The sequence below is a fragment of the Hyperolius riggenbachi genome, chromosome 9 (genome assembly GCF_040937935.1).
Source record: "Hyperolius riggenbachi isolate aHypRig1 chromosome 9, aHypRig1.pri, whole genome shotgun sequence".
NCBI classification, from domain to species: Eukaryota; Metazoa; Chordata; class Amphibia; order Anura; family Hyperoliidae; genus Hyperolius; species Hyperolius riggenbachi.
Window position 1 is genome coordinate 106,926,809 of NC_090654.1, and position 26,538 is coordinate 106,953,346.

The 26,538-nt window shown below is 42.0% G+C and overlaps 1 protein-coding gene across 1 annotated transcript in view; it reads right to left on the reverse strand.

The window, feature by feature from the left end:
* LOC137531698 (vomeronasal type-2 receptor 26-like) overlaps positions 1-26,538 on the reverse strand; it is a 93,986-nt gene that overhangs the window by 26,063 nt on the left and 41,385 nt on the right. Inside the window, exon 4 of the mRNA XM_068251657.1 lies at positions 1,612-1,684. Within this exon, the coding sequence (XP_068107758.1) occupies positions 1,612-1,653 (42 nt within the window). The 5' untranslated portion in view covers positions 1,654-1,684. The remainder of the gene's footprint in view (positions 1-1,611; positions 1,685-26,538) is intronic.

The window sequence follows — 26,538 nt, forward strand, 5'->3', positions numbered from 1 at the left end:
GAAATTTGGGTTTTCATGAGCTGTATGCCAAAATCATCAATACGAAAAACAATAAAAGGCTTGAACTACTTCAGTTGTGTGTAATGAATCTAAAATATATGAAAGTCTAACGTTTATCACTACATTACTGGAATAATGAACTTTATCACAGTATGCTAATTTTTTGAGAAGATCCTGTATATATATATATATATATACAGGGAGTGCAGAATTATTAAGCAAGCTGTATTTTTGAGGAATAATTGTATTATTGAACAACAACCATGTTCTCAATGAACCCAAAAAACTCATTAATATCAAAGCAGAACATTTTTGAAAGTAGTTTTTAGTTTGTTTTTAGTTTTAGCTATTTTAGGGGGATGTCTGTGTGTGCAGGTGACTATTACTGTGCATAATTATTAGGCAACTTAACAAAAAACAAATATATACCCATTTCAATTATTTATTTTGTATGTATGTATGTATGTATGTATGTACACACACACACACACACACACACAACACACAAAACACACACACACACACACAACACACAAAACACACACACACACACACACACACCAAAACCCATATTCAACACATTTCAAAACGATATTTATAGTTTTATGGTAGTCATAAAACGTTAAATATCGTTTTATAATGCAAATTAATGCGACGCCATTTTTACACTGTAGGCTCTGGCGCCATTTTTAACTGATCCCACTTAGGATGGCCATCTATCATGCATGTGGGGGTGCAGCAGACACACTAAGTGCCCTCACAGTGCTGTGCTCGGGGACACATTTCCCCTCTTGCCCCACCATAGCTACGCCTCTGTGGACATGTACAGTATATAGAGGCAAATCCAACATGGCACAATCATCTCTACTTTTGCTACATTTTAAAGAAATATTAAGTTTCTAACTTTAAATTTCATTTTGTATGTCACTGATGAAAATGAATCATTATAGAGCAACTGGTGCAGTGCATTAGAAATGAAATAAACAGCATTGTAAATGCTATAAGAAGAGCTATAAATGTTAATCCCATCTTGAGAAATAAGATTTTTCCATGTAGTTTGATTTTTACATAGTGGGCTTGAAGGATCAACCCTTTCTGCATCACAGCATTCAAGGCCAAAAAGCCAAAAATATTTTAGAAAGAAATTGTCCGGCATATTAATCCAGGTTGCTCTGTCTAGGAAATTCATAAAGCCTGGAAACTCTCCACCTTGAAATGTTATTTCTAGTGAACCATTGAATTTATTGGTGAAATATGGCAAACTGTGAAGAGGCAGACCATCGGTTCCTAAAGAACATATCCAAACTTTCCCTGCTGTATTATGTGATTCCAAAAAGCCAATAAATAAGAATAGTATACAGTATAATACAATAACTTTGGCAGTAGACTCTTGTAGTATCCTTTGTATTCTTTTATGAGAAATTTCTATAAGTCGTTGGTCTTGCAAAAGGTATGTTAAGAATTCTACACAAATTCCATGTTTCTCCATCTCTTTTTTTAGTTCTAAGCTCGCCTTTTCATAGCTGGCATCGTCTGATGTAATGATTCCCAGCCAAGTCCACCCAAAATGGGTCACCATCTGAATGATGGCATGAAACTGAGAAAACTCACCTGGAACTGTATGATAAAGAGACGGAAAGGTAGAATGCCCATTTACGATGGAGTGAAGTGCGCCATAGCTTATCTGAAAGATACACACATCCTTAAATTGTGTCACCTAATTCACAGCTTTAAAGACAATAATACATTAAGGGCTTGATTCACTAACCGGCACTAAGTGTTAGCGCCAGAGTAAAAAAGAGTTTTCCGGCGCTAAGCCGGTTAGTGTGCCTTATCTGAGGTTAGTGTGCCTTATCTGAGTTAGTGTGCCTTATCTGAGTTAAAGAGAACCCGAGGTGTGTTTAAAGAATGTTATCTGCATACAGAGGCTGGATCTGCCTATACAGCCCAGCCTCTGTTGCTATCCCAAACCCCACTAAGGTCCCTCTGCACTCTGCAATCCCTCATAAATCACAGCCGTGCTGTGAGGCTGTGTTTACATCTGTAGTGTCAGTCTCAGCTGCTCCCCCGCCTCCTGCATAGCTCCAGTCCCTGCCCCCGTCCCTTCCCTCCAATCAGCAGGAAGGGAAGGGATGCAGGCGGGGACTGGAGTTCTGCAGGAGGCGGGGAGAGCAGCAGACTGACACTATAGAGATAAACACAGCCAGCTCTGACAAGCTGTTTGTCAGCAGCGTGGCTGTGATTTATGAGGGATTGCAGAGTGCAGGGGGAGCTTAGGGGGGTTTGGGATAGCAACAGAGGCTGGGCTGTATAGGAAGATCCAGCCTCTGTATGCAGATAATATTCTTCAAACCCACCTCGGGTTCTCTTTAATGTGCCGTATCTGAACTTAGTGCCCCTTAAGTAGCTTTGTGCACAGAAAAATATGCACAAAGCTACATCTTTTAGTGTGCACAAAGCTACTTAAGGGGCACTAAGTTCAGATAAGGCACACTAACCTCAGATAAGGCACACTAACCTCAGATAAGGTTAGCGCTGTAGTTTGTGCCCACTAAGTGATAAGGCACGCTAACCGGCTTAGTGCCGGTTAGTGAATCAAGGCCTAAATTTAATAAGAATAAAGGTGTCCACGTACTTGTAGATAGTGCTGATCATAATGTGCTAATTACGATTTTGCTAAATTTTTCATACATTTTCAAAATTATGGCTATACGTAATTACGGTTTGGACAACGCGTTTCGTCATTCGACTCATTGTTTCGTCATTCGACTCATCAGGGGCCGTGATGAGTCGAATGACAAAACATGTTGGGTGGAGCTATGGGCAGGAAGTGACCAGCACAGTAGTTGTAGGAGACGTCCTCTGGTCCTTTTAATACTATAAGCGCTTTTTATCACATGCTTGTGAGTATATTTCTTCCTTTTATCAAATAAACCCATGGTTTTACACTATTTAAGGTTTTTAGTCCTTAGATGTTGCCTGAGCTTGTCATTGGATATGGAATATTAAGAGAGTGATGCTACCAGAACACACATGTTAAGCTGGGACAGCTGTCTGTGAGAGTGGGCAGTGGCTATAAAGGGTGAGCAGTGACGTGTGTGGTTATTGTGGTAGCCCTAGCTCTTTTGAGACTGATCTGCACTATGATATTCCAATTCCCTTGTTTTTTGAGATGATGAATATATGAGAGGAGGGTGACTTGAAGAGAATTAAGTGTTCACCACTAAGTGAAGTTGCTGTCTGTGAGGCGGGGCAGCCTTGCAGCCAGGTGAGCGTGCCATTTGTTGGTCATTGCATGAGGTGACAGTGGTGACCCCGTAGCTGTTGTTTCCATCACTGGGCCCCCACAAGGTGGAGGTCTCCCCTTTGGAAAAGCTTAGCAGACTATACTATGATTATTTCCTCTTTTTATGTCTTTTGTTTCCTGAGCCTGTGGATGATGCTTGGCCATTAGTGGTGAAGATACCGGGCGGGTAACCAGGCACCGTTTTCCGTGAGAGGAGGACCAGGAGAACGTGACTCTAAAGAACTTCAATAGTGGTGTATGTGGGAACTGTATTGGTAGCACTCCTTAGGAGAACTGCGAAAGAATGGTGAAAAAAAAATTCAAAATACCTTGTAGTTTTTGAGAAAATCGATTTTAAAAATGCAAAGGAAACATGTTTTTGTTTTTTTTTTTATCAAACCAAGTTTATTAACGTATTCAAGGCACAACAGAGAAAACCATAGTTCAGACTTATATCTAGTTGCAATAGAAATAAAGAGTACTTTTTGTGTGAACGATTTGGAGCTTCTAGATCATCATCATAGAACATATTACTAAAGAGATGTGTATATATTTTACAGATAGAAAATGTTACATTCCACCAGATTCTTATCGAAATAATCTATCCCTAATCAAGTCAAAGTCAACCACCTCAGGGGTATCCAACCATTTATCCCAAATATTCTCAAACCGAGCCCCATTACCTCTATGCATATGTAATATTTTTTCCAGCTTAAGATACTCATAGAGTTGTTTAACCCATTGCGTGTAAGTAGGGTGAGTTTCATCTATCCAATGCTTAAGAATTAATAGCCTCGCCTGAAAGAGACTTCTATGAATTGCAATAAGGGATACTTGTTTGGGGTCAGAAAGATCAGTCGCACTAAGAATACATGTATTGACATCATTCACTATTTCGGTTTGAAAAATCCCTGATAAAGTATTAATAATCATTCCCCAATACCTGTGCAGTTTGGGACATCTCCACAACATATGTACCAAATCTCCATGATCCCTTTGACATCGAGGACATAAAGGATCGTCTCTTAGACCCGTTCTGTAAAGTCGTTTAGGAGTAAAAAAGGCTCTATGAATAATTTTAGTTTGGGAAAATTTTTGTGAAGCATTTACAGATAAATAAGGAATAGCTTGTAAAGCATCACTCCAGAGCTCATCTGTTAATTCTGGAATTTCATTTTGCCAGCCAGTTTTACTTTTAATAGGATATTTATTCAAATAGGGACTAAGGAGAAATGCATAGACTGATGAAATAAGCCCTTTTTTGGAGGAAACATTTTCAATCATACCACATATTGGGGAAGGATCAATGATTAGGGTTTTTGTTTGCTTTTGTTTAATAAATGCATGTTGTAGTTGGACATAGCGATATTGATTCATACCTGTAGGCGGTAGATTCTGTTGAACTAGTACAGAGAAAGAGACTAGTGACTGATTATGAAGGATTTGCCTCAAATATCGAATACCATTCACTGCCCAAGTTGGTCCAAATAAAAGCTTTTCAAATTCAAGTAATTTTTTATTACCCCACAGGGGCGTACATGCTATAAACCCCTTTATTCCCTGTAACAGTTTAACCTTGTCCCAAACTTTACATAGTAGTTTAAAAGTGGGGTAGCTGTTATAGCGCTCAACTTCTGAAGTCTCCAGGGCCTCATAAATTGTATTATGACCAGTAAGCCATGTCAAAAGTTTCCTCGAGGAATCCATTAGATCCGGGGTATTCCCCCCTGCAATTTGTTGTAATTGAGCGGCCAGAAAATAGATCCAAGGGTTAGGAAGAGCCAACCCACCTTCATCTTTTGAATATTGTAGGTATTCCAGTTTAATCTTAGAGCTTTTTTTTGTTCCAGACCACTTCCCTAAATAATTTGTCAATTACTTTAAAAATCCTTGACGGAAGCCAAATAGGAGAGTTGTGGATGATATATAATATTTTGGGCATTAGGACCATTTTAACCAGGTTAACCCTGGCAACTACTGATAACGGTAATAATTTATAGAAATGACAATATATATGTTGTGGCGCTGAACTGATCAACTTTCCTAACGGGCTGCAGCGGTATAAAAAGGTTAACTCACAACCTAAAATACAAAAACAATAAAACATATACAGCGGCGCCTTCAATAGTAATTACTTTGATACTTTAATAAAATCGTAATAGATTAAAACCAGTATGATGACACTTCATGCACACACACATACAAGTCAAATTGCCATTCACTCGCCAACACTCCTTTCTATAGATCTTTTTTCAATGGCAATCTACCTGTCAGTCAATAGGGAACTATTGAGTCATCCCACTAAAACTTCCATTCTTGGTAATAATAAGAATTAGCAGCAATAAAACCTCAGTGGCGTTTCAAGAGCGTTCTGAGAGCGTTATGAAGGTCCTTTGCGGGCGTTTTGAAACCGTTAGCAGCAATGAGATCTCCGGAATCAGTCTATCATAATGACATGCCAATAAGATATTACATGTATATCGGCAGTACAGCGGCTGTAATTACTTCTGTAGCAAAGGATTTCCTATACCAGCAAGTCCCAAGAAGCAGAAAAAACAGTCCCAGAGGGTTACCCCGTAACAGCGGGTATTTGACGTTACAGCAGTTCTCTACTTCAATATGTTTAAATATCAGTTCACTCACATAACTTCGGAGCTGTAGAGGATGGCAGTAGTGTTCACAAGTCCACCGATCTTTTCACAAGGTAATGAGTCCTGGCCGGCGACTCTCCAAAGGATGTAGTAATTTGGTTACCAGGTGGACCCAAGAGCATATCACGAACTTCGGCAGTGTTTGCCGGAAGTGCGGGTGACGTCACCGCAAGTATGTAGCCAATCTGCTTACTAGTTTCGGTAGGTCCGCCTACCTTCTTCAGAGCTGTGAAGAGAGTCGCCGGCCGGGACTCATTACCTTGTGAAAAGATCGGTGGACTTGTGAACACTACTGCCATCCTCTACAGCTCCGAAGTTATGTGAGTGAACTGATATTTAAACATATTGAAGTAGAGAACTGCTGTAACGTCAAATACCCGCTGTTACGGGGTAACCCTCTGGGACTGTTTGTTCTGCTTCTTGGGACTTGCTGGTATAGGAAATCCTTTGCTACTGAAGTAATTACAGCCGCTGTACTGCCGATATACATGTAATATCTTATTGGCATGTCATTATGATAGACTGATTCCGGAGATCTCATTGCTGCTAACGGTTTCAAAACGCCCGCAAAGGACCTTCATAACGCTCTCAGAACGCTCTTGAAACGCCACTGAGGTTTTATTGCTGCTAATTCTTATTATTACCTAGAATGGAAGTTTTAGTGGGATGACTCAATAGTGCACTATTGACTGACAGGTAGATTGCCATTATAAAAAGATCTATAGAAAGGAGTGTTGGCGAGTGAATGGCAATTTGACTTGTATGTGTGTGTGCATGAAGTGTCATCATACTGGTTTTAATCTATTACGATTTTATTAAAGTATCAAAGTAATTACTATTGAAGGCGCCGGTGTATATGTTTTATTATTACTGATAATGGTAGTTTGGCCCAAGCAGATATTTTACTCCTACAATGTTCAATCAATGGGCCTACATTTAATTTTTCAAACTGGGTAGGGTCTGCGGATATTATAATACCCAAATACCGAAAGGATGATACAATATTTAATTTAAGTTGTGATACATATTGGGGCATTGCCCAGGGGTCCAGGGGCATCAGACAGGACTTATCCCAGTTTACCGTTAGGCCAGAATAAAAGCCAAATTTTTCTAAAACCTGTATACAGCACAGCAACGACTCATGTGCGTCATTTAAAAATATTAACGTGTCATCCGCATATAATGACACTTTCTCCTCTAAATCCCCAAATTTAAACCCTTTAATCCCAGTAGAGGCCCTTATATGTTCCGCTAACGGTTCTATTGCAATTGCAAATAATAGGGGGAGAGAGGACACCCCTGCCTCGTTCCCCTAGAGAGAGGTATTTTATCTGATGTCAGTCCATTGGCCGCAACACATGCTATAGGATGTTGATAAAGCATTTTGACCCATTTAATAAAATTAGGCCCAAATCCCATTTTCTTTAGTATAGTAAATAAGTAACCCCATTCCACACTGTCAAATGCTTTAGCAACGTCCAATGACAGAACTGCTCTATTACCCGCATCCTTGGAAGGTACTTGCATATTTAAATAGACACTCCTAATATTAACTGCTGTAGATTTTAGAGGAATAAATCCTGTTTGATCGGTATGTATCAATTTCGTTATTACTTGCGATAGCCTAATAGCCAAGACTTTCGCAATAATTTTAATGTCTGACGTGAGAAGGGAGATGGGTCTATATGAACCAGCTTGCAGAGGGTTCTTGTCTGGCTTCAAGATTAAAATGATAAGTGCTTCCATTAGCGAAGGTGGAAATGCATTCTCATTAAACGCAGTTTGGAGCATATCCATTAATCTGGGAACCAGAGTTTCAGAGTATTGTTTATAAATCTCCATAGGGAGCCCATCTAACCCCGGTGCTTTATGATTATCAAAGGACGCTATAGCAATCACCAATTCAGCTTCAGATATTGGACTGTCCAAAAATTTGCAATCCTCACGGTCTAAAACTGGTAGGGTTATCTCTTCTAAATAAGCATCTAAATCAGATTGCATATATTGTACTTTGGAGGTATATAATTCAGTGTAAAAGGATTTTAGTTCTGCTAAGATTTCAGGGTTATGAGTTAACAGCTGGTTGTTTGAGGTTTGTAAACCTGAAATAAAATTATTATTTTGTTGGGCTTTGATTATTGTTGCTAATAGATGTCCTGTCTGATCGCCCTGCTCAAAAAAGGCCTGCTTCAAGAAAAATCGTTTTTTCGTTGCTTTTTGTAGTTGTGTCTCCTGATATTCTTCCTGGGCTTGCATCCACAACTCCCTATTTTGGTCTACCGGTAGCGTAACAAAACAAGCTTCAGCTTCCAGCACTTTCATCCTAAGCGACTCCTCCCACTTTTTATTGTTAGATTTAATTTTATTGATTTCCCTAGAGAACAGCCCCCTTACAAAGGCCTTAAATGTATCCCATAACCATGTTTTAGATTCAGGAGTATCATTGGTATGGAAGAAGAATTCTATTTCTTTAGCGATATAGTCATGCGATTGAATTAAATCTAGCCAGTGGGCATTTAGTTCACTTATCTTCCTAGTATTTGGGGTAAGACAGTCAGTGGCAAATTTAACTAATAAGGGAGAATGGTCTGAAAGCCCCCTGGCCATATACTCAATTTCTCACACTTGATTCAGAAGGATTGAGTTACCTATGGCAAGATCAATGCGAGAAAGTGACATATGAGTTTTACTAAAGCATGAAAATTCTTGCTGCTGCGGGTGTTTATACCTCCACAAATCGAATAGATTAACTTCTTGCAATATTCTGGCTAGTCTAGTTGGTTTAGTTAAGAGGGGATCTGCATTAAGTTTGTCTAATAAGGGATTTAAATAGCAATTAAAATCACCCAGGATGAAAGTAGGAGTAGAGGGCTTATCTCGCAGGAAATCCAGCACTGGTTTTAAAGGAGTGGATGAATATGGAGGAGGGATATATAGGCCCACAAGAATGTATTCTTTTCTATAAAGGAGACAGTGCACTATTATAAATCTTCCCTCAGGATCACAAATCTCTGTAATTAATTCAAATTCTATTTTAGAGTGAACAAGAAGAGATACTCCCCTTGCATATACTGAATGTGTAGAGTGAGCCGCATAGGATGCCCATTTACGCTTCATCCATTTAACTGTTTCACAAGTTAAATGTGTTTCTTGAAGACAGTAAATGGCCGGAGCATAGTGATTGATATAAGTAAAAATAGCTTGACGTTTAGTTGGATCAGACATCCCCCTAACATTCCAACTCAGACATTTTATGACTACCGCCATTTTACTTTGCCCATTAGTAAACCCTCAGAACCATCATCTTCCGAATATACATGTACAGTAAGCCCCATAAACGTTTCACACATGTTATCATAGTATAAGGATCCGACACCCATTGTGCCTTCATTGAAAGGAATATTAGCATTTATCAAACATTTAACCCTAAAACGTGCAACTTTTAAACTATAAACCTCAAAATTAAACAGTTTCTGTATCTTCCAGCACTCAGTCGGAAGCATACACACATCTATAATTGTAAACCAAACTACAATCAGGAGAATTAGCATCAGAAAAGCTAGCAGTATCAATCTGGTGTACATAAAGCACAACTTATTTCAGATAAATGACGCTATGTCTCCCTCTTGTGGCAAGAAAAAGGATATCTGTGTAAAAGATCATAAAGTAGCTCATAAAAGAATAAGCAAAATCATTTTTTAAAGGGGAAAAAACCTCGAGAGCCGTCTAAATGCCCTTTACGTACATACATAACTAATAAAGACAGATCAGTTAGTATAATGCGTAGGCAAACAAATCAGTCTTGTTGATCTTGCTCAGGATTTTTCTTAATATGCTGTTCATTACGATCCAGCCACTGTAAGGCCTCCTTGGCAGAGAGAAAGAAGTGAGTTTCATTATTGTGGATAACTTTAAGCTTCGCAGGATACAACATTGCATATTGCAATTTTAATCCTTGCAGCCGTTTTTTAACATCCCAAAATTTGGCTCTTTGGCGCTGTACCTCATTAGAAAAATCAGGATACAAGGAGACTTTGTGACCTTCACATAGGAGGTTACCCATATCTCTTGCTTTTCTCAAGATAATTTCTCTGTCCTTATAGTGCAGAAGTTTCGCAAGTATTGGGCGAGGTCTAGCTCCTGGGGGAGGCGGGCGGCCAGGCACTCTATGAGCTCTTTCAACTGCAAATAACTTAGAAAGTGAGTCCAGACCAAATGTTTCAGCAAACCAATTTTCCACAAATTCTGTTGGGGTATGCTTTTCCAGCTTCTCGGGAACCCCCACTATACGTATATTGTTACGGCGTAGCCTGTTCTCTAGGTCATCTGTCTTATCAGTGTTTGCATATGCATGGGAAATCACTCTTTGAAGATCTCTTAATGCAGGCTCTATTTTGTCTTCAATGTCACTGACTCTCTTTTCAACATCAGTTGTTCTTTGTCGCATATTAGCCATATCTTGACGGAGTAAACATATTTCTTCTTTAAGTCCCCCAGTTTGCTGGGTGAGAGTAGTGATAGAGTCATTACAAACAGTTACAGCCCTCAGAATATCAGCAAGAGTGGGCTCTTTATCTGTGACCTTGTTATCTTGTGAAGAAACAGGAGCTTGTGTACACGCAGGGGTGGTAGCCTGCAAATCTGTTAAAGCTGGTGTTTGTACAATTGCAGGAGTGGAGACATGTGAGTCTGTGGGAGTAGGAGCCTGTATGTCTGCGTTCATTTCTCCCTCTACATTCCAATCTCCACCCTGTGCTTTGTCACGGTTAGCTTCCCCTGCCTGCCATCCATCCTCCCCCTCCTCAGAATCAGCTTCAGGGGTTGATATAGTGTGTGGCTCACCCTTTGGAGGATTCCTGGCGAACTTTTCCAGTCTGGCCGCCACCTCCCTTGCCTTATCTCCCTCCTGCGTAGCTCTGGTAGGATAGCGTGGTGGTAATGGCATCGCTCCTGCGCCATCTTGCTTCTTCCCGACCTCATCTGCTCCGACCTCCTCCTTCTTTCCCCGCATCTTGGGAGGTCTCAGCTGCCTTGCTAAAAGGTACAGTGGATGTATTGAGCTCCTTTAGGGCTTCAGACGGCGTCTCCTCAGGATATCTGAGCTACTTAGCCAGGATCAAAGTGGGAGCTTCAGCGAGACACAGCCTCTCACATTGCCGTCAGGCCACGCCCCCAGGAAACATGCTTTTTAAATTGTCATTTTTCCAGGTTTAAAAACCCTGTCTTCATTTTTAAAATTGATTTTCACAAAAACTACGAGGCCTTTTTTTTGTTTATGTCTCCTTAACATGCAATTTTGATGACAATGGCTTGTATGGAAGTTTTGGTATAGTTAGTTTGAAATTACAGGAAAATCATGGAATATTGTGAAATTACAGTTCCTGGTTCTTTTTAAAAAACTAAATTAATTATGATTTTCCCCAACATTTTCAATTACAATTTTGCATCGTAATTGTGAATTATTATGCAAAATTATGATTATTCAAAATGTATGCTCATCACTACTTATAGAGAGACTCCCGTTGCGGCCAAAAGATAGAACCCACTCAGATAAGAATCTGAACAGAGAGGGATTGTTTCCTGCTGCCCCACACCTCACAGACAGGGATAATTAACAGCTTTCAGCATGTTCCTCTCCAGGCAGTACTGTCACCCAGGGCCCCAGAGCCAACTGGCATACCCCCAGATGGACCCCTGCAGAGTACTTGTGGCAGCGGAGCAAACTCATTTGTCCAGCCAGTATGCTCCCTAAATTTAGGGACCCTATTGTCTGTTGCCAAGTGGCATTTAAGTACTCATGTAACATGCTGCCACATCACAGAGAATAAGCACTAGAGAGAATAAAGATGAAAGGACAAAGACTGGAGGGAGCGTGCTGGCCAGACAAATGAGTTCACTTTTATTCTAAAGACCAACAGGAAATAGGCAGCACTCCTAGTCAGGCTGCAAATGAAATGGAACCAACAGAGGTGTGCAGCGCCCCCAGGGGCTTATACACACATTGGATGCAAATCAGATGCAAACTATGCACTAATCCCTAATCTAAATAAATTGAATGCAAACTGATAAACATGAACGCAGCTAGCTATAAGTAGACTTACTTTTTTGTACACAGGAGGAAATGGCAGCAATTTCAAATATAGGCTGCACCTAAATTGACGAGTTGCATAGATGTGCAGAGCCCAAACATGAGCAGATTACACAACTTGCATTCAAAACAGATGCAGCAAAGGAGGACGTTGGCTTTACCTGTGCCTGTGCACGGAAGATTCAATACTAGACTCTTCCACGATGATGATGTTCCCTTTCGGAAGAGATCTAACCACTAAACTGACAATTAAACATAGTTAAAACCTGGGGCTGCCCACCCATAAATGGCCTACACATATTTTTCTAAAGAAGAACAGGAAATAGGCAGCATCTGTTTTGAATGCAAGTTGTGTAGTCTGCCCATGAATGGGCTCTGCACATCTATGCAGCTCGTCTATTCGGGTGCAGCCTATATCTGGAAGCACTCCCATTTCCTCCTGTTGTACAAAAATGTAAATCTACTTATGGCTAGCTGAATTCGTGTGTATCAGTTTGCATTCAATTTATTTATATTAGGGATTAGTGCATCTGAATTGCATTCAAGATGTGTATCAGCCCCTGGGGGGCGCTGGATACCTCTGTTGGTTTCATTTAATTTGCTGCCTGACTAGGAGTGCATCCTATTTCCTGTTAGTCTTTAGAAAAAAAATGTGTAGACCATTTATGGGCCAACAGCCCCAGGTTGTAACTATGTTTAATTGTCAGTTTAGTGCCCCGTGCTCTTCAACCCCTTGTCCCCCATTCAGGCTGGGATAGCCAGAACGCAGAGCCCTGGCCGCTTGGTGTTTCGCACCCTGAGCTTTACCAGCCCACCAGAGCCTCCCCCTCTCCTCTACAGCCCTTGTCCAATCCATGGACAAGGGTCTCTTCCCCAGAAAGTCAGGAAGTCATTATGACTTCACTAGAGATGGCCCAAACATCAAATTTTAGGTTCACAAACAGCGAACGCTAACTTCCATAAATGTTTGCAAACATGCAAACCCGGCAAACCACCATAGACTTCAATGGGCATGCAAATTTTAAAACCTACAAAGACTGTTTCTGGCCACAAAAGTGATGGAAAACTTGTTTCATGGGGTCTAACACCTGGACTGTGGCATGCTGGAGGAGGATTACAGAGGGCAGAGATCACAGTAAAGGGCAGAGATCACAGTACATTCCTACAAATAATGCACTGGAGTGGTACTGTGTGTGCAATTTAATGTAGCAACAGCAGTAGTGTGCACACCGCTCTGGATGTCGGTGGGCTGTGGAGTGTCACACACAAAAAAACACAGGAGACCGATGTGCTAGCCCTCACAAGGGCTATGTGGGGTACTTTCAGCAAGTAGTCAGTGAGGAACAAGAACACAGGCCTAGCTTATGCTATAGCAGCAAGTCTGACCCTGCTCTCACTATCACTGCAGCCAGAGAATGAATCCAATATTGCCACTACAACTGCTTTTTAATAGGGGGTTGGGGGGTCCAGGAGGGAGTACTAGCTTATTGGCTGCCATGTGTCTGCTGACTGTGAGGTAATGGGGTCAAAGTTTCGCTTAATGATGATGTATAGGGGGCGAGTCGAACATGCCAGAAATTCGCCAGGAACTGTCCGCCGGTGAACAGTTTGGGCCATCTCTAGACTTCACCTGTTGTATTTGCATTTAGGGACTCTACCCACCTCAGAACCTTGCAAGTACCTCAATTCAACTTCGATGTCCTGATCGCTGTGTTCTGTGCTCCTTGCTCTGAAAAACTCTGTTCTGATCTGATCTCATGGCTGTTGTTTGCTGCTTGGTCTGTGGTTCTGCCTTGTCTTTATATACAGTGCCGCCCACAATTATTCATACCCCTGGCAAATTTTGCCTTAAAGTTACTTTTATTCAACCAGCAAGTAATTTTTTGATGAGAAATGGCATAGGTGTCTCCCAAAAGATAATAAGATTATGTACAAGAGGCATTATTGTGGGGCGGGAAAAAAAGAAAAAATATTTCTCAGCTATGATTTACATTTGAGCAAAAAGTATGAACTCCCAAATTATTCGTACCCTTCTCAATAATCAATAAAAAAAAACCTTTACTGACTATTAAAGCAATCAAATGTTTCCTGTAATTGCAGACCAACTTTTTGCATGTCTCCACAGGTATTTGTGCCCATTCATCTTTTCAGGTTGGAGGGTCTTGGAGGGTCTTCTTGCCATCACCCTGATCTTTAGCTCCCTCCACAGATTTTCAATTAGTCAGGACTCTGACTGGGCCACTCCAAAACGTTAATGTTGTTGTCTGCTAACCATTTCTTCACCACTTTTTCTGTGTGTTTTGTGTGAGTGTCATGCTGAATTGTCCACTGGTGCCCAAGGCCAATATTCTCTGTAGACTGCCTGATGTTTTCATTGAAAATCCTCATGTCTTGCTCTTTTTTTTCAAGGTGCCATTTACTGTGATTAAGTTCCCTGGTCCATTGGCTGGAAAACACCCCCAAAGCATTAGGTTCCCACCACCATGTTAACCAGTGGGGTTGGTGTTGTTTGGGTTAAAGGCTTCTCCTTTTTTTACACCAAATGAAGGAAACATCATTGTGACCAAACGATTCAATTTTTGTTTCTTCTGACCATTACACAGAAGACCAGAAGTCTTTGTTTTTGTCCAAATGAGCATTTGCCAATGTCAAGCGAGCTTTTGTGTGCCTTATCTGCAGAAGTGGCATCCTCCTTGGTCTGCATCCATGGAACCCAGCACTGTGCAGTGTCTGCTGGATTGTCTGCCTTGAGACATTGGCACCAGCAGAGCCCAGATTCACCAGGATGGCCTTGGTGGTAATCCATGGAATCTTTTTCTCCTCTCTCACTATCCTCCTGGCCAGCACAGGTGTCACCTTTAGCTTCTGACCACGTCCTCTGAAATTTTTCACAGTGCGGAACAGCTTGTATTTTTTAATAATATTTTGCACTGAACAGTGCTGCCTATAATTATTCAAACCCTTGGCAAATTTTGACTTAAAGTCACTTTCATTGAACCAGCAAGTCATTCTTTGACGGGAAATGACATAGGTATCTCCCAAAAGCTAATAAGTCGATGTACAAGAGGCATTGTTGTGGAAGAAAAACATTACACAGCTTTTATTTACAATTGAGCAAAAAGTGTGCAGTCCAAAATTATTCATACACTTCACAAACTGTCACAGTCTGTGGGAAAATCCAAAGTCCTATACCCTTCCAAATAGTCCAAGCTGTTCTAAAGCATCCAAATTACCCTGATTATTTGGGAACAGCTGTCTTAATCAACTCAACAGGTGAAAAACAGCAGCTCTCTGCAGTTGGTTTGTGGACAGTCATGGCTAAGACAAAGGAGCCCAGTGAGGACCTAGGGCTGCACATTGTGGCTGCTCACAAGTCAAGAAAGGGTCACAAGGCCATTTTTAAATGTTTGAAATGTTTGAAAGTTCCAGTGCAAAGTATTAAAAAAATACAAGATGTTCCGCACTGTGGAAAATCTCAGAGGACGTGGTCGGAGGCCAAAAGTGACACCTGTGCTGACCAGGAGGATAGTGAGAGAGGTAAAAAAGAATCACTATCCTGGTGAATCTGGGCTCTGCTGGTGGCACTGTCTCAAGGCAGACAATCCAACGGACACTGTACACTGCTGGGTTTCACGGATGCAGACCAAGGAGGACGCCACTTCTCCAGATAAAGCACACAAATGCTTGCTTGGCCTTTGCAAATGCTTATCTCGACAAGGAAGAAGACTTCTGGTCTTCTGTGTTATGGTCAGATGAAACAAAAATGTAATTGTTTGGTCACAATAATGTTTCCTTCATTTGGCGTCAAAAAAGAAGTCTTCAACCCAAAGAACATCATCCCCACTGTCAAACATGGTGGTGGGAACCTAATGTTTTGGGGGTGTCAATGGACCAGGGAACCTAATCACAGTAAACAGTAGAGATGTCGCGAACCTCCGATTTTCGGTTCGCGAACCCCGTTCGCGAACCTTCGCGGAAGGTTCGGTTCGCCGAAAAGTTCGCGAACCGCAATAGACTTCAATGGGGAGGCGAACTTTGAAAAATAGAAAAATTATGCTGGCCACAAAAGTGATGGAAAAGATGTTTCAAGGGGTCTAACACCTGGAGGGGGGCATGGCGGAGTGGGATACATGCCAAAAGTCCCGGAAAAAATCTGGATTTGACGCAAAGCAGCGTTTTAAGGGCAGAAATCACATTGAATGCTAAATTGCAGGCCTAAAGTGCTTTAAAACATCTTGCATGTGTATACATCAATCAGGGAGTGTAATTAGAGTTCTGCTTCACACTGACACACCAAACTCACTGTGTAACGCACCACAAACAGCTGTTTGCGTAACGACGGCCGTGCTGGACTGATGCGCAACATGGCCAGAGTGCAGTCCGTGGCATTTTTCCAGCCCATATGGTCGCCGGGCTGTGGTAGCTCAATGATAGAACAACAGTGACTGTCCAGCTGATCAAATTTGGTCTGTCCACAATGAAGCAACAACCTTATTATTTTCTTGTATGTAGGTAGGCATAGGTAGGAGTCCCAGTATAGGTAGGTAGGCATAGGTAGGTGTCCCAGTATAGGTAGGTAGGCATCGGTAGGTGCCTCAGTAGTTAGCTAGGCATAGGTAGGAGACCCAGTAGTTAGCTAGGCATAGGTAGGAGACCCAGTATAGGTAGGTAGGCATAGGTAGGTGTCCCAGTATAGGTAGGTAGGCATAGGTAGGTGCCTCAGTAGTTAGCTAGGCATAGGTAGGAGACCCAGTATGGATAGGTAGGCATAGGTAGGTGTCCCAGTATAGGTAGGTAGGCATAGGTAGGTGCCTCAGTAGTTAGCTAGGCGTAGGTAGGAGTCCCAGTATAGGTAGGTAGGCATAGGTAGGTGTCCCAGTATAGGTAGGTAGGTAGGCATAGGTAGGTGTCCCAGTATAGGTAGGTAGGTAGGCATAGGTATGTGCCTCAGTAGTTAGCTAGGCATAGGTAGGAATCCCAGTATAGGTAGGTAGGCATAGGTAGGAGACCCAGTATAGGTAAGTAGGCATAGGTAGGTGCATCAGTAGTGAGCTAGACATAGGTATGAGACCCAGTAGTTAGCTAGGCATAGGTAGGAAACCCAGTATAGGTAGGTAGGCATAGGTAGGGCTCCTAGTATAGGTAGGTGTCCCCGTATAGGTAAGTAGGTGCCCCAGTATTTAGGTAGGCATAGGTAGGTGTCCCAGTATAGATAGTTAGGCAGGGCCTGGCAGGTACAGTAATAATAATTACCAAAGTCCAGCTGCAACAGATAGGGCTGTATAATGTCAGTGAGCAACACACACAAAAAAAAACACATCTGGAAAACATTAGCTCTCAAAAGAGCTGTTGAGGGGTGCTATTTTAGCAATAACAATCAGCCAGGAGCAAGCCATGACCAAGAGCCTAACTAATCTTTCCCTAGGAGAACAAGTCTGCAGCAGCTGTCCCTAGTTTGTCTCTAGCAGGCACACGAGTGAGTGTAATGGCCGGCAAGCCTGCCTTATATAAGGGGGGGGTGGGGCTCCAGGACTTAGTGTAGCCTGAATGGCTACAATGTGCCTGCTGACTGTGATGCAGAGGGTCAAAGTTGACCCTCATAGTGCATTATGGGGCAAATCGAACTTCCGCAAAAGTTCGCTTGGTCCAGGCGAACGCAAACCCCCAAAGTTCGCCTGGAACCGTTCGCCGGCGAACCATTCGCTACATCTCTAGTAAACAGCACCATGAAAAAAGATTAATACATGAGGATTCTCAATGACAACATCAGGCAGTCTGCAGAGAAACTTGGCCTTGGGCACCAGTGGACATTTCAGCATGATAATGACCCAAAACACACAGCAAAAGTGTTGAAGAAATGGTTAACAGACAACAACATTAACGTTTTGGAGTGCCCCAGCCAGAGTCCTGCCTTGCATCCAATTAAGAAACTGTGGAGGGATCTAAAGATCAGGGTGATGGCAAGAAGACCCTCCAACCTGATGGATTTGGAACTCACTGCTAAAGATGAATTGGCAAAAATACCTGTGGAGACATGCAAAAAGCTGGTCTGCAATTATAGGAAGGGTTTTATTGCTGTAATAGCCAACAAAGGCCGTTATATTGATTATTGAGGAGGGTATGAATAATTTTGGACTGGACACTTTTTGCTCAAATGCAAATAAAAGCTAAGAAATGTTTTTCTTCCCTACAATGATGCCTCTTGTACATCATCTTATTATCTTTTAGGAGACACCTATGTCCTTATCCTGTCAAAAAATTACTTGCTGGTTGAATAAAAGTAACATTAAGTCAAAATTTGACAGGGGTATGAATAATTATGGGCAACGCTGTAGCCATTGGAACTTGAAAACATTTAGAAATTGCCTTGTAGCCTTTTCCTGACTTGTGAGCAACCACAATGTGCAGCCGCTGGTCTTTACTAAGCTCCTTTGTTTTAGCCATCACTGTTCACAAACCAACTGCAGAGAGGTTCTGTTTGTCACCTGTTGAGTTGTTTAAAACAGCTGTTCGTAATTAATCGGGGTAATTATGATGCTTTAGAACAGCTTGGACTATTTGGAATGGTATAGGACTTTGGATTTTCCCACAGACTGTGACAGTTTGTGAAGGGTATGAATAATTTTGGACTGGACACTTTTTGCTCAAATGTAAATAAAAAAGCTGAGATTTTTTTTCCACAATAATGCCTTTTGTACATCCTTTTATCATCTTTTAGGAGACACCTCTGTCATTTCCTGTCAAAAAATGACTTGCTGGTTGAATAAAAGTAACTTTAAGTCAACATTTACCAGGGGTGTGAATAATTATGAGCAGCACTGTATAGCTGTATATTTTGTATAGTTAATTAGCTAGGAGTGCAGTCTTATGTTGATTTCATTGAGAGGAATTGATTTGCCATTGATTATTTGTATATATTTGCACTAATTGACAATAAATATTTTCTTTATTCACATGGTTTCCATCTCTGTTTTTCCTGCAATTTATTATAATTTGTTCTGCTGCTAGGCACAGCCATAAAAAAAATTCCATAACTGTGGGGTATATGGGGATTGCATTACTTAGGATGATTCAAAAAATAAAATTGTTCTTCATTGTGAGTTTATATTTATACAAGCTGGAAAAGGATTTCAGGCTTTGATAGCATTATGAACTTCAGTGGGGGTCTTAAAGTGAACCTTAAGCCTGTTAAAAAAAATGAGATTAACTCACCTGGGGCTTCCCTCAGCCCCCTGCAGCCGATCGGTGCCCTCGTAGCTCCGGTCCGATGCCTCTGGAGCCGCCGGCGAACACTTCCGGTTTGGCCGTCACCGTCCGACAGGCATGGGAACGCGAGTGATTGTTCGCGTTCCCAGCCTGTATATCACCCCCTATGCTGCTATTGCAACCTACTGGCCGCAACAGCAGCATAGGGGGCGAAAACCGAAAGTGTTCGCCGGCGGGTCCAGAGGCATCGGACCGGAGCTGCGAGGGCACCGATCGGCTGCAGGGGGCTGAGGGAAGCCCCAGGTGAGTTAATCTCATTTTTTTTAACAGGCTTAAGGTTCACTTTAAAGTAAAGCAGTATTTTTATGCCGGAGCGGAAATTTGAGTGCCTGATAAATAGAGGGTGCTGGTACAGTGCCTGCTATTTATCAGGTACCCAAATTATGGCTCAAGGCGTCTATGGCGGCGGCCGAGAATTTGGGGTTCGGACGCAGCAATGGGGTGAGGGGGTGGGTGGTAGGTAGTTGGGAGGGGTTAAAGGTTAGGTAGGTCATTTTTGCAGGGAGGGGTTTAAGGGTTAGGCATTAGGTAGGTAGTTTGTGCAGGGGTTTAAGGGTTAGGGTAGTTTGTGCAGGAGGGTGAAGGGCTAGGCATTTAGGCATTAGGTAGGTAGTTTGTGTATGGGGTTTGTGTGAGAGTAGGGTTAGGTTTAGCTATAGTAAAATTTAGGTATTGAATACCGATATTTTACACTTTCCAGTGAAATATTGGTATTTAATACCAATATTTTACTATCAGCATTACTGGGCACCAAAATTTCTAGGTGCCTTTATTTGATGTACACGTCTTAAAGACCACTGTTGAAGTTCCTAAGTTTTAAGGATGTTAATTATGCATCACAAATACAAAAAAAAAAAAAAAAGGTTTTCAGAAAAAAACAGAAATCCACACAAAAACCTTACTTAATTCTAATGATAACAAAAGCAATTCATTACCTGAGGGTAACCATATAGTTGAGATAAGCCTGCAATACTATATGTAGCAGACGATAGTAAATGGCCAACTACAGCAACTGTCTTTTGTTTCTTCTGACAAATGTAGTTTGGAGCTGGTTCATGGGTCTCTGAAATTAGGTTTAGAATGCTCCTTATTGCCAAGTTTTCACTGGTACAAATATCGTATATGTGAAATCCTAGTGTAACATTAGGAACAATATCCGTCCTGTTGTTTATTTCCTCAATAGCATACATAAATGCCAAAAAATGCTGCAAATACCGATATGACGCCCTGTAAGAGGTTTACTTTGAATTAAATATCTTGACTGAACAAAAACAAGTCTGACAGGGAAAAGATAAATTGATTTATTACAGAGACTGTGATAGTAGAAAGTGCTGCAGTAAGCCAGAACAGATTAGAATAGCTTTTGGAACTTGTAGGATGATAAGAAACAGGATGCAATTTTTGTTACGGAGTCTCTTTAAAGAGACTCTGTAACAAATTGTTTATCTTTATTTCTTCTATGCTATAAATTCCTATGCCTTTTCTAATGTGGTCTGGCTTACTGCAGCTTTTCCTAATTGCACAGTAGCTGTGTTATCTCTGTTATATGATCTAATCTTCTCTCTATAGTCGGCACAGTCAGGCTGAGGCAGTCAGACTGGAATGTGCAGGGCTGCTTGTGATTAGCTAGAAGCTGTACACACCCCCTGCAGGCTCTGTGTGACTAACACACTCTGCTTAGCTGAGCCTATTAGAAGCTGGTTAGTTTGTTTGTAAACACTGCCTAAAACTGGCAATTACAAGCCAGGTTTGCAGCAGAGAATGGCAGAAACAGCACAGAGGGGACCAGGAGCACATAATGAATAGAATGGTATGCTTTTTATTGTAAGAATTTCAGAGTACAGATTCTCTTTAAGGACCAGAGCCTTTTTTTCCATTCAGACCACTGCAGCTTTCACGGTTTATGGCTCGGTCATACAACATACCACCTAAATGAATTTTACCTCCTTTTCTTGTCACTAATACAGCTTTCTTTTGGTGCTATTTAATTGCTGTTGTGATTTTTAGTTATTATTATATTCATCAAAAAAGACATGCATTTTGTCAAAAAAATGATTTTTTTAACTTTCTGTGATAAAATTTGTCAACTAAAGTAAAATTTCTGTATACATTTTTGTCCAAATTTATTGTGCTACATGTCTTTGATTAAAAAAAACATTCAGTGTATGTTTATTGGTGTGGGTAAAAGTTATAGCGTTTACAAACTATGGTGGCAAAAGTGAATTTTCCCATTTTGAAGCAACTCTGACTTTTCTGAGCACCTGTCAGGTTTCATGAGGTGCTAGAATTCCAGGATAGTATAAATACCCCCCGAATGACCCCATTTTGGAAAGAAGATATCCCAAAGTATTCACTGAGAGGCATGGTGAGTTCATGGAAACTTTTTTTTTTGTCACAAAGTGTCATTTTCCACTAACTTGTGACAAAAAAATAAAATCTTCTATTTCTGCTAACTTGCGACAAAAAAAAATGAAATCTGCCACGGACTCACCATGCTCCTCTCTGAATACCTTGAAGTGTCTTCTTTCCAAAATGTGGTCATTTGTGGGGTGTTTTTACTGTCCTGGCATTTTGGGGGGTGCCTAATTGTAAGCACCCCTGTAAAGTCTAACGGTGCTCATTGGACTTTGGGCCCCTTAGCACAGTTAGGCTGCAAAAAAGTGCCACACATGTGGTATTCAGGAGAAGTAGTATAATGTGTTTTGCGGTGTATTTTTACACATACCCATGCTGGGTGGGAGAAATATCTCTGTAATGACAATTTTTTGATTTTTTTTTACACACAATTGTCCATTTACAGAGATATTTCTCCTACTCAGCATGGGTATGTGTAAAAATACACCACAAAACACATTATACTACTTCTCCTGAGTACGGCGATACCACATGTGTGGCACTTTTTTGCACCCTAACTGCGCTAAGGGGCCCAAAGTCCAATGAGTACCTTTAGGATTTCACAGGTCATTTTGAGACATTTGGTTTCAAGACTACTCCTCACGGTTTTGGGCCCCTAAAATGCCAGGGCAGTATAGGAACACCACAAATGACCCCATTATCGAAAGAAGACTCCCCATTTTAGGGGCCCTAAACCGTGAGGAGTAGTCTTGAAACCAAATGTCTCAAAATGACCTGTGAAATCCTAAAGGTACTCATTGAACTTTGGGCCCCTTAGCGCAGTTAGGCTGCAAAAAAGTGTCACACATGTGGTATTGCTCTACTCGGGAGAAGTAGTATAATGTGTTTTGGGGTGTATTTTTACATATACTCATGCTGGGTGGGAGAAAAATGTGTGTAAAAAAAAAAATTAAAAAACATTTTTTTCTGTGCTGAAAGGAAAAATGACAGTCAAACAATCAATTAATCAATGTGGATGAAAAATATCTGCCAAAAAAATGTGTAAAAAAGAGGGGAAGGTGTCTGCCAGGACATAGGAGCTGCAGCCCAAAAACGTCCACCCACTCAGTTTGTATGCCCTGGCAAACCCGATTTATCCATTCACACCGATCGATGTGGATGAACAAATCATTGCCAGAGTTCTTTTTTGATACAAAGTGCTTGCCAAAGCATAGGAACTCCACCACCGCCCCTCAGCTCATATGCCTCGGCAAACGTATGTTTTTCACTGCAGAGGAGAAATCTCGTCCTGCAGCGCTGCATGCACCAATTTTGTGTAACCTGACAGACGTGCAATGCTTCTGTCAGTGAGCACCATCAGTGCTGCAGCTGGTTGGTTGGTCGCTCGGTCCACCTGGAAGGGTAATGGATGGAAAAAAAAACAACAAGCAAGCAGCAAAGCAATAACTTCATTAACATTTATAAACTTTTTCAAACAAAACCTTAACATTGTGAACCAAACATTCACTTTTTTGCTTACCTGTTTTTTGTTTTTTTTTCTTACTTACCTTCTGAGGACAAACCTCTCCTCCCCCATGGGACAATGTGTGAAGTAGTGGCGAAGTACATTACACATTTTGTCCCAAGTGAAAGGAGAGGTTTCTGGCAGCCCTGTGTATTAGGGTCTCTCGAAACCAGATGTTTGGTTTCACACTGCATATTGGCATATCCGGTAGTCCGAGCCCACCGCACTGTAGCGCCCAAAACAGACCTTAAGGGAATACCACAAGAGTAGCATTCGGCCTAGTAATGAACTGCGTCGCCATAGACCTAAATTGCCGCAGAAGCCATGCAGTAACGTAGGCATGCACTAGCGTTAAGTCAAGCACTTCCGGGGTAGGGGGGGACCGCAAAGTGTGACTTTCGCTAGGCAATTTGCCCTAACGCATCACAGCAGTGTGAAATAGCACTGAGAGACCCTTGTGTGCCTACTGCTGTTTCTGGAGTTCCCTACTCTCTAATAGTGTACCTGCTCGTGGTACCTCTCAAAACACACCCCTAGGCATAGGCTAGGCTGGTCAGGACAGGTGGGACAGTAAACAGTGGTGTCACGCCTTATTCCAGCCCTGCTGCAGACACGACAACGTTTTCTCCGGATGCGGTGATCTGGGGTACTCGGAATTGGATAGGCGTAATGCCTTCCATGCAGTCGGCTAGTTGCATCTGGGGGTTGGGCCACGGCACCTCCTGGATACAAGAGTTCCATAACGATCTCTTTTTGAAATTGAATAAAAGATCCAGTTCTCCCAGCCTTACTGTAGAGAACAAAGCTGTTGTAAATTGCCAATTGAATAAGGTAAAAAGACACTTTTTTATACCAGCGTCTTGTTTTACGGGAAATTAAATAGAGCGCAAACCTCTGGTCATTGAAGTCCACCCCTCCCATGTTAGTATTATAGTCGTGGACGACAAGGGTTTTTTCAATGACCTCAGTTCGCCGTTGAATTTCGACTGTCGTGTCTGTGTTAATGGTGGACAGAAAGTAAACGTCCCTCTTGTCCTTCCATTTCACCGGGAGCAGGTCGTCAGCACACAAGGTGGCCCTCTGCCACCTTTAAAGTCTGGTGGTAATGAGCCGTTGGGGGGAGCCCCAGCAACTAGGCCGCGCGGTGCCACAGCATCAGATTCCTTATATTTTTAAGTGCCGAAAGAGGGCCACACTTGTGTAATAATTGTCCACAAAAAGATGGTACCCCTTCTGGAACAAGGGTGACACCAAGTCCCACACAACCTTTCCACTGCTCCCCAGGTAGTCAGGGCATCTGACCGGCTCCAATTTTGAGTCTTTCCCCTCATAGACCCTAAAATAAGATGTATAGCCTGTGGCCCTTTCACATAGCTTATACAGTTTCACCCCATACCAGGCGCGCTTGCTTGGGATGTACTGTTTGATGCAAAGGCGCCCAGTAAAACGTACGATGGACTCGTCTACGCAGATGTCCTGTTCAGGGGTATAAGCTTCTGCAAATCTGGATGACAGGTGGTCTATGAGGGGCCGAATTTTGTGGAGCCGGTCATAAGCAGGGTGGTCACTTTGATGACAGGTTTCGTTGTTATTGAAGTGCAGGAAGCGCAGGATGTTCTCAAATCGTGTCCTGGACATGGCAGCAGAGTACAAGGGAACGTGATATGCTGGGTCCGTAGACCAATAAGACCGCAACACATTCAGTTTAACTAGTCCCATGTGAAGGAGAAGGCCCCAAAAAAAATTAATTTTGGAAACTTGGACTGGTTTCTACCGAAAAGGCTGGGCAAGGAAGTTATTCGGATTGGCGGTTATAAATTGTGTGGCCTTACGGTTGGTCTCTGCCATGACTAAGTCGAAGAGATCCTGGGTGATGAACAGATAGATAATCTAGGATCGGCCCTAGACTTTTTCTGTCTCCACCTGGACTCCAGACTGGGCGGTGAAAGGGGGCAGTACGGGTGCGGCAGAATCAGGGGATTGCCAATTGGGATTTGCCAGCACCTCTGGTAAACTAGGGGTAGTATGCGCCTGTCTTCTTGGTGGCTGCGACCGGGATCTTACTGCACGTGCCACCGAACCAGTTTCAACTTCCATACTGGTGCTCGCCACTTCACCAGGGTATAAGGAAGCACTGGTGCTAAGTCCAGGAGATGCTGTGCTGCTGGTGCCTGCCCCACCATGAAATCTCAGACCAGCACTAGCACCACTCTGCTGCCCTTGAGGCTGATCCAATTTTTTATTCCAGTTTAAAAACTTAGCAGCATGCAGTACTTTTTTGGGGGGGAATGAAAAATCATATCGTTTGAAAATTCAGAATCGCATGTAGTGTGCAAGAGGCCCCAGGCACACCTTTTTTGCCAACAGTGCGTATTTGCTTCATACTGCAAATTACTGAGGCGAGAACACACCCAGAACAGTATCTGTGTCTCTCCTGCTTGCAGTGATCTGATCATGTGACTTGTACAGTGCCTACTGGCTGCTCTGGTAATAGTATCTAAATTTTTGTAAGTGTATATAAAAACCCTAACTGCACTGATGACTTATGAAACATAGGTGATACAGATTAGAAAGAATTTCTTGGACAGAAAATAATAATAATACTTATTCAACTTGCATCAAAAGCATTCTACAGTACATAAGCGATAACGATGGACAGACCAGAGAAAGACATCAGTATATGCTAAGAAATTTAGGGCAATAAAGAAAAATAAATCATCATAATAGGCCATTCCCCTGCTTATTCAGAGGGGAGCAGATAAAAAAGTGCCTATAAAAATGGCACCAATAGCGTCAATAGTCCAAGCCATGATTAGCAGCAAGAAGGTTAAATGATGGCGCTTGATAAATAGCGGGCATTTAGCGCCAACTATTTATCGGGAACTATAATTTAATCTCCTTGCAGCTAATCGTGGATTGTACTATTGTCGCCTATGGCAGCAGAGAGTAGGTAGAGGCCGGGGGGTTAGTGTTATGCAGCGGGGGTGGAGTAGTCCAGGGTTTGGCAGCGGGGGTGGAGCTGTTAGGTTTAGCAGAGGTAGAGGGAGGGTTCAGTGTTAGAGTAGGGAGGAGCTTTAGTATACATTACCTGGGCCCAGACGATTGCATCTCCTCCTTATTAGTTTGCAGCAGTCCGACAGCCAACCAATCACCAATGCGGCTTCAGTCCCCACATGGTGATTTGCTGGCTGTAGGACTCCTGCAAACTAACAGGAAGTGAAGGAGACATGCTCACCCAAGACCAGGTAATGTATGACAGATGCCGCTAATGACATCTTATTACTAATGTTATTTAACGTTGGTTAATTTGCATATATTTAGCAGTGTTGCTCTGGGAGACCTCTCAAGCTCACTCCAACCTGAATTATCGCAAATTCTTTCTGTTTAA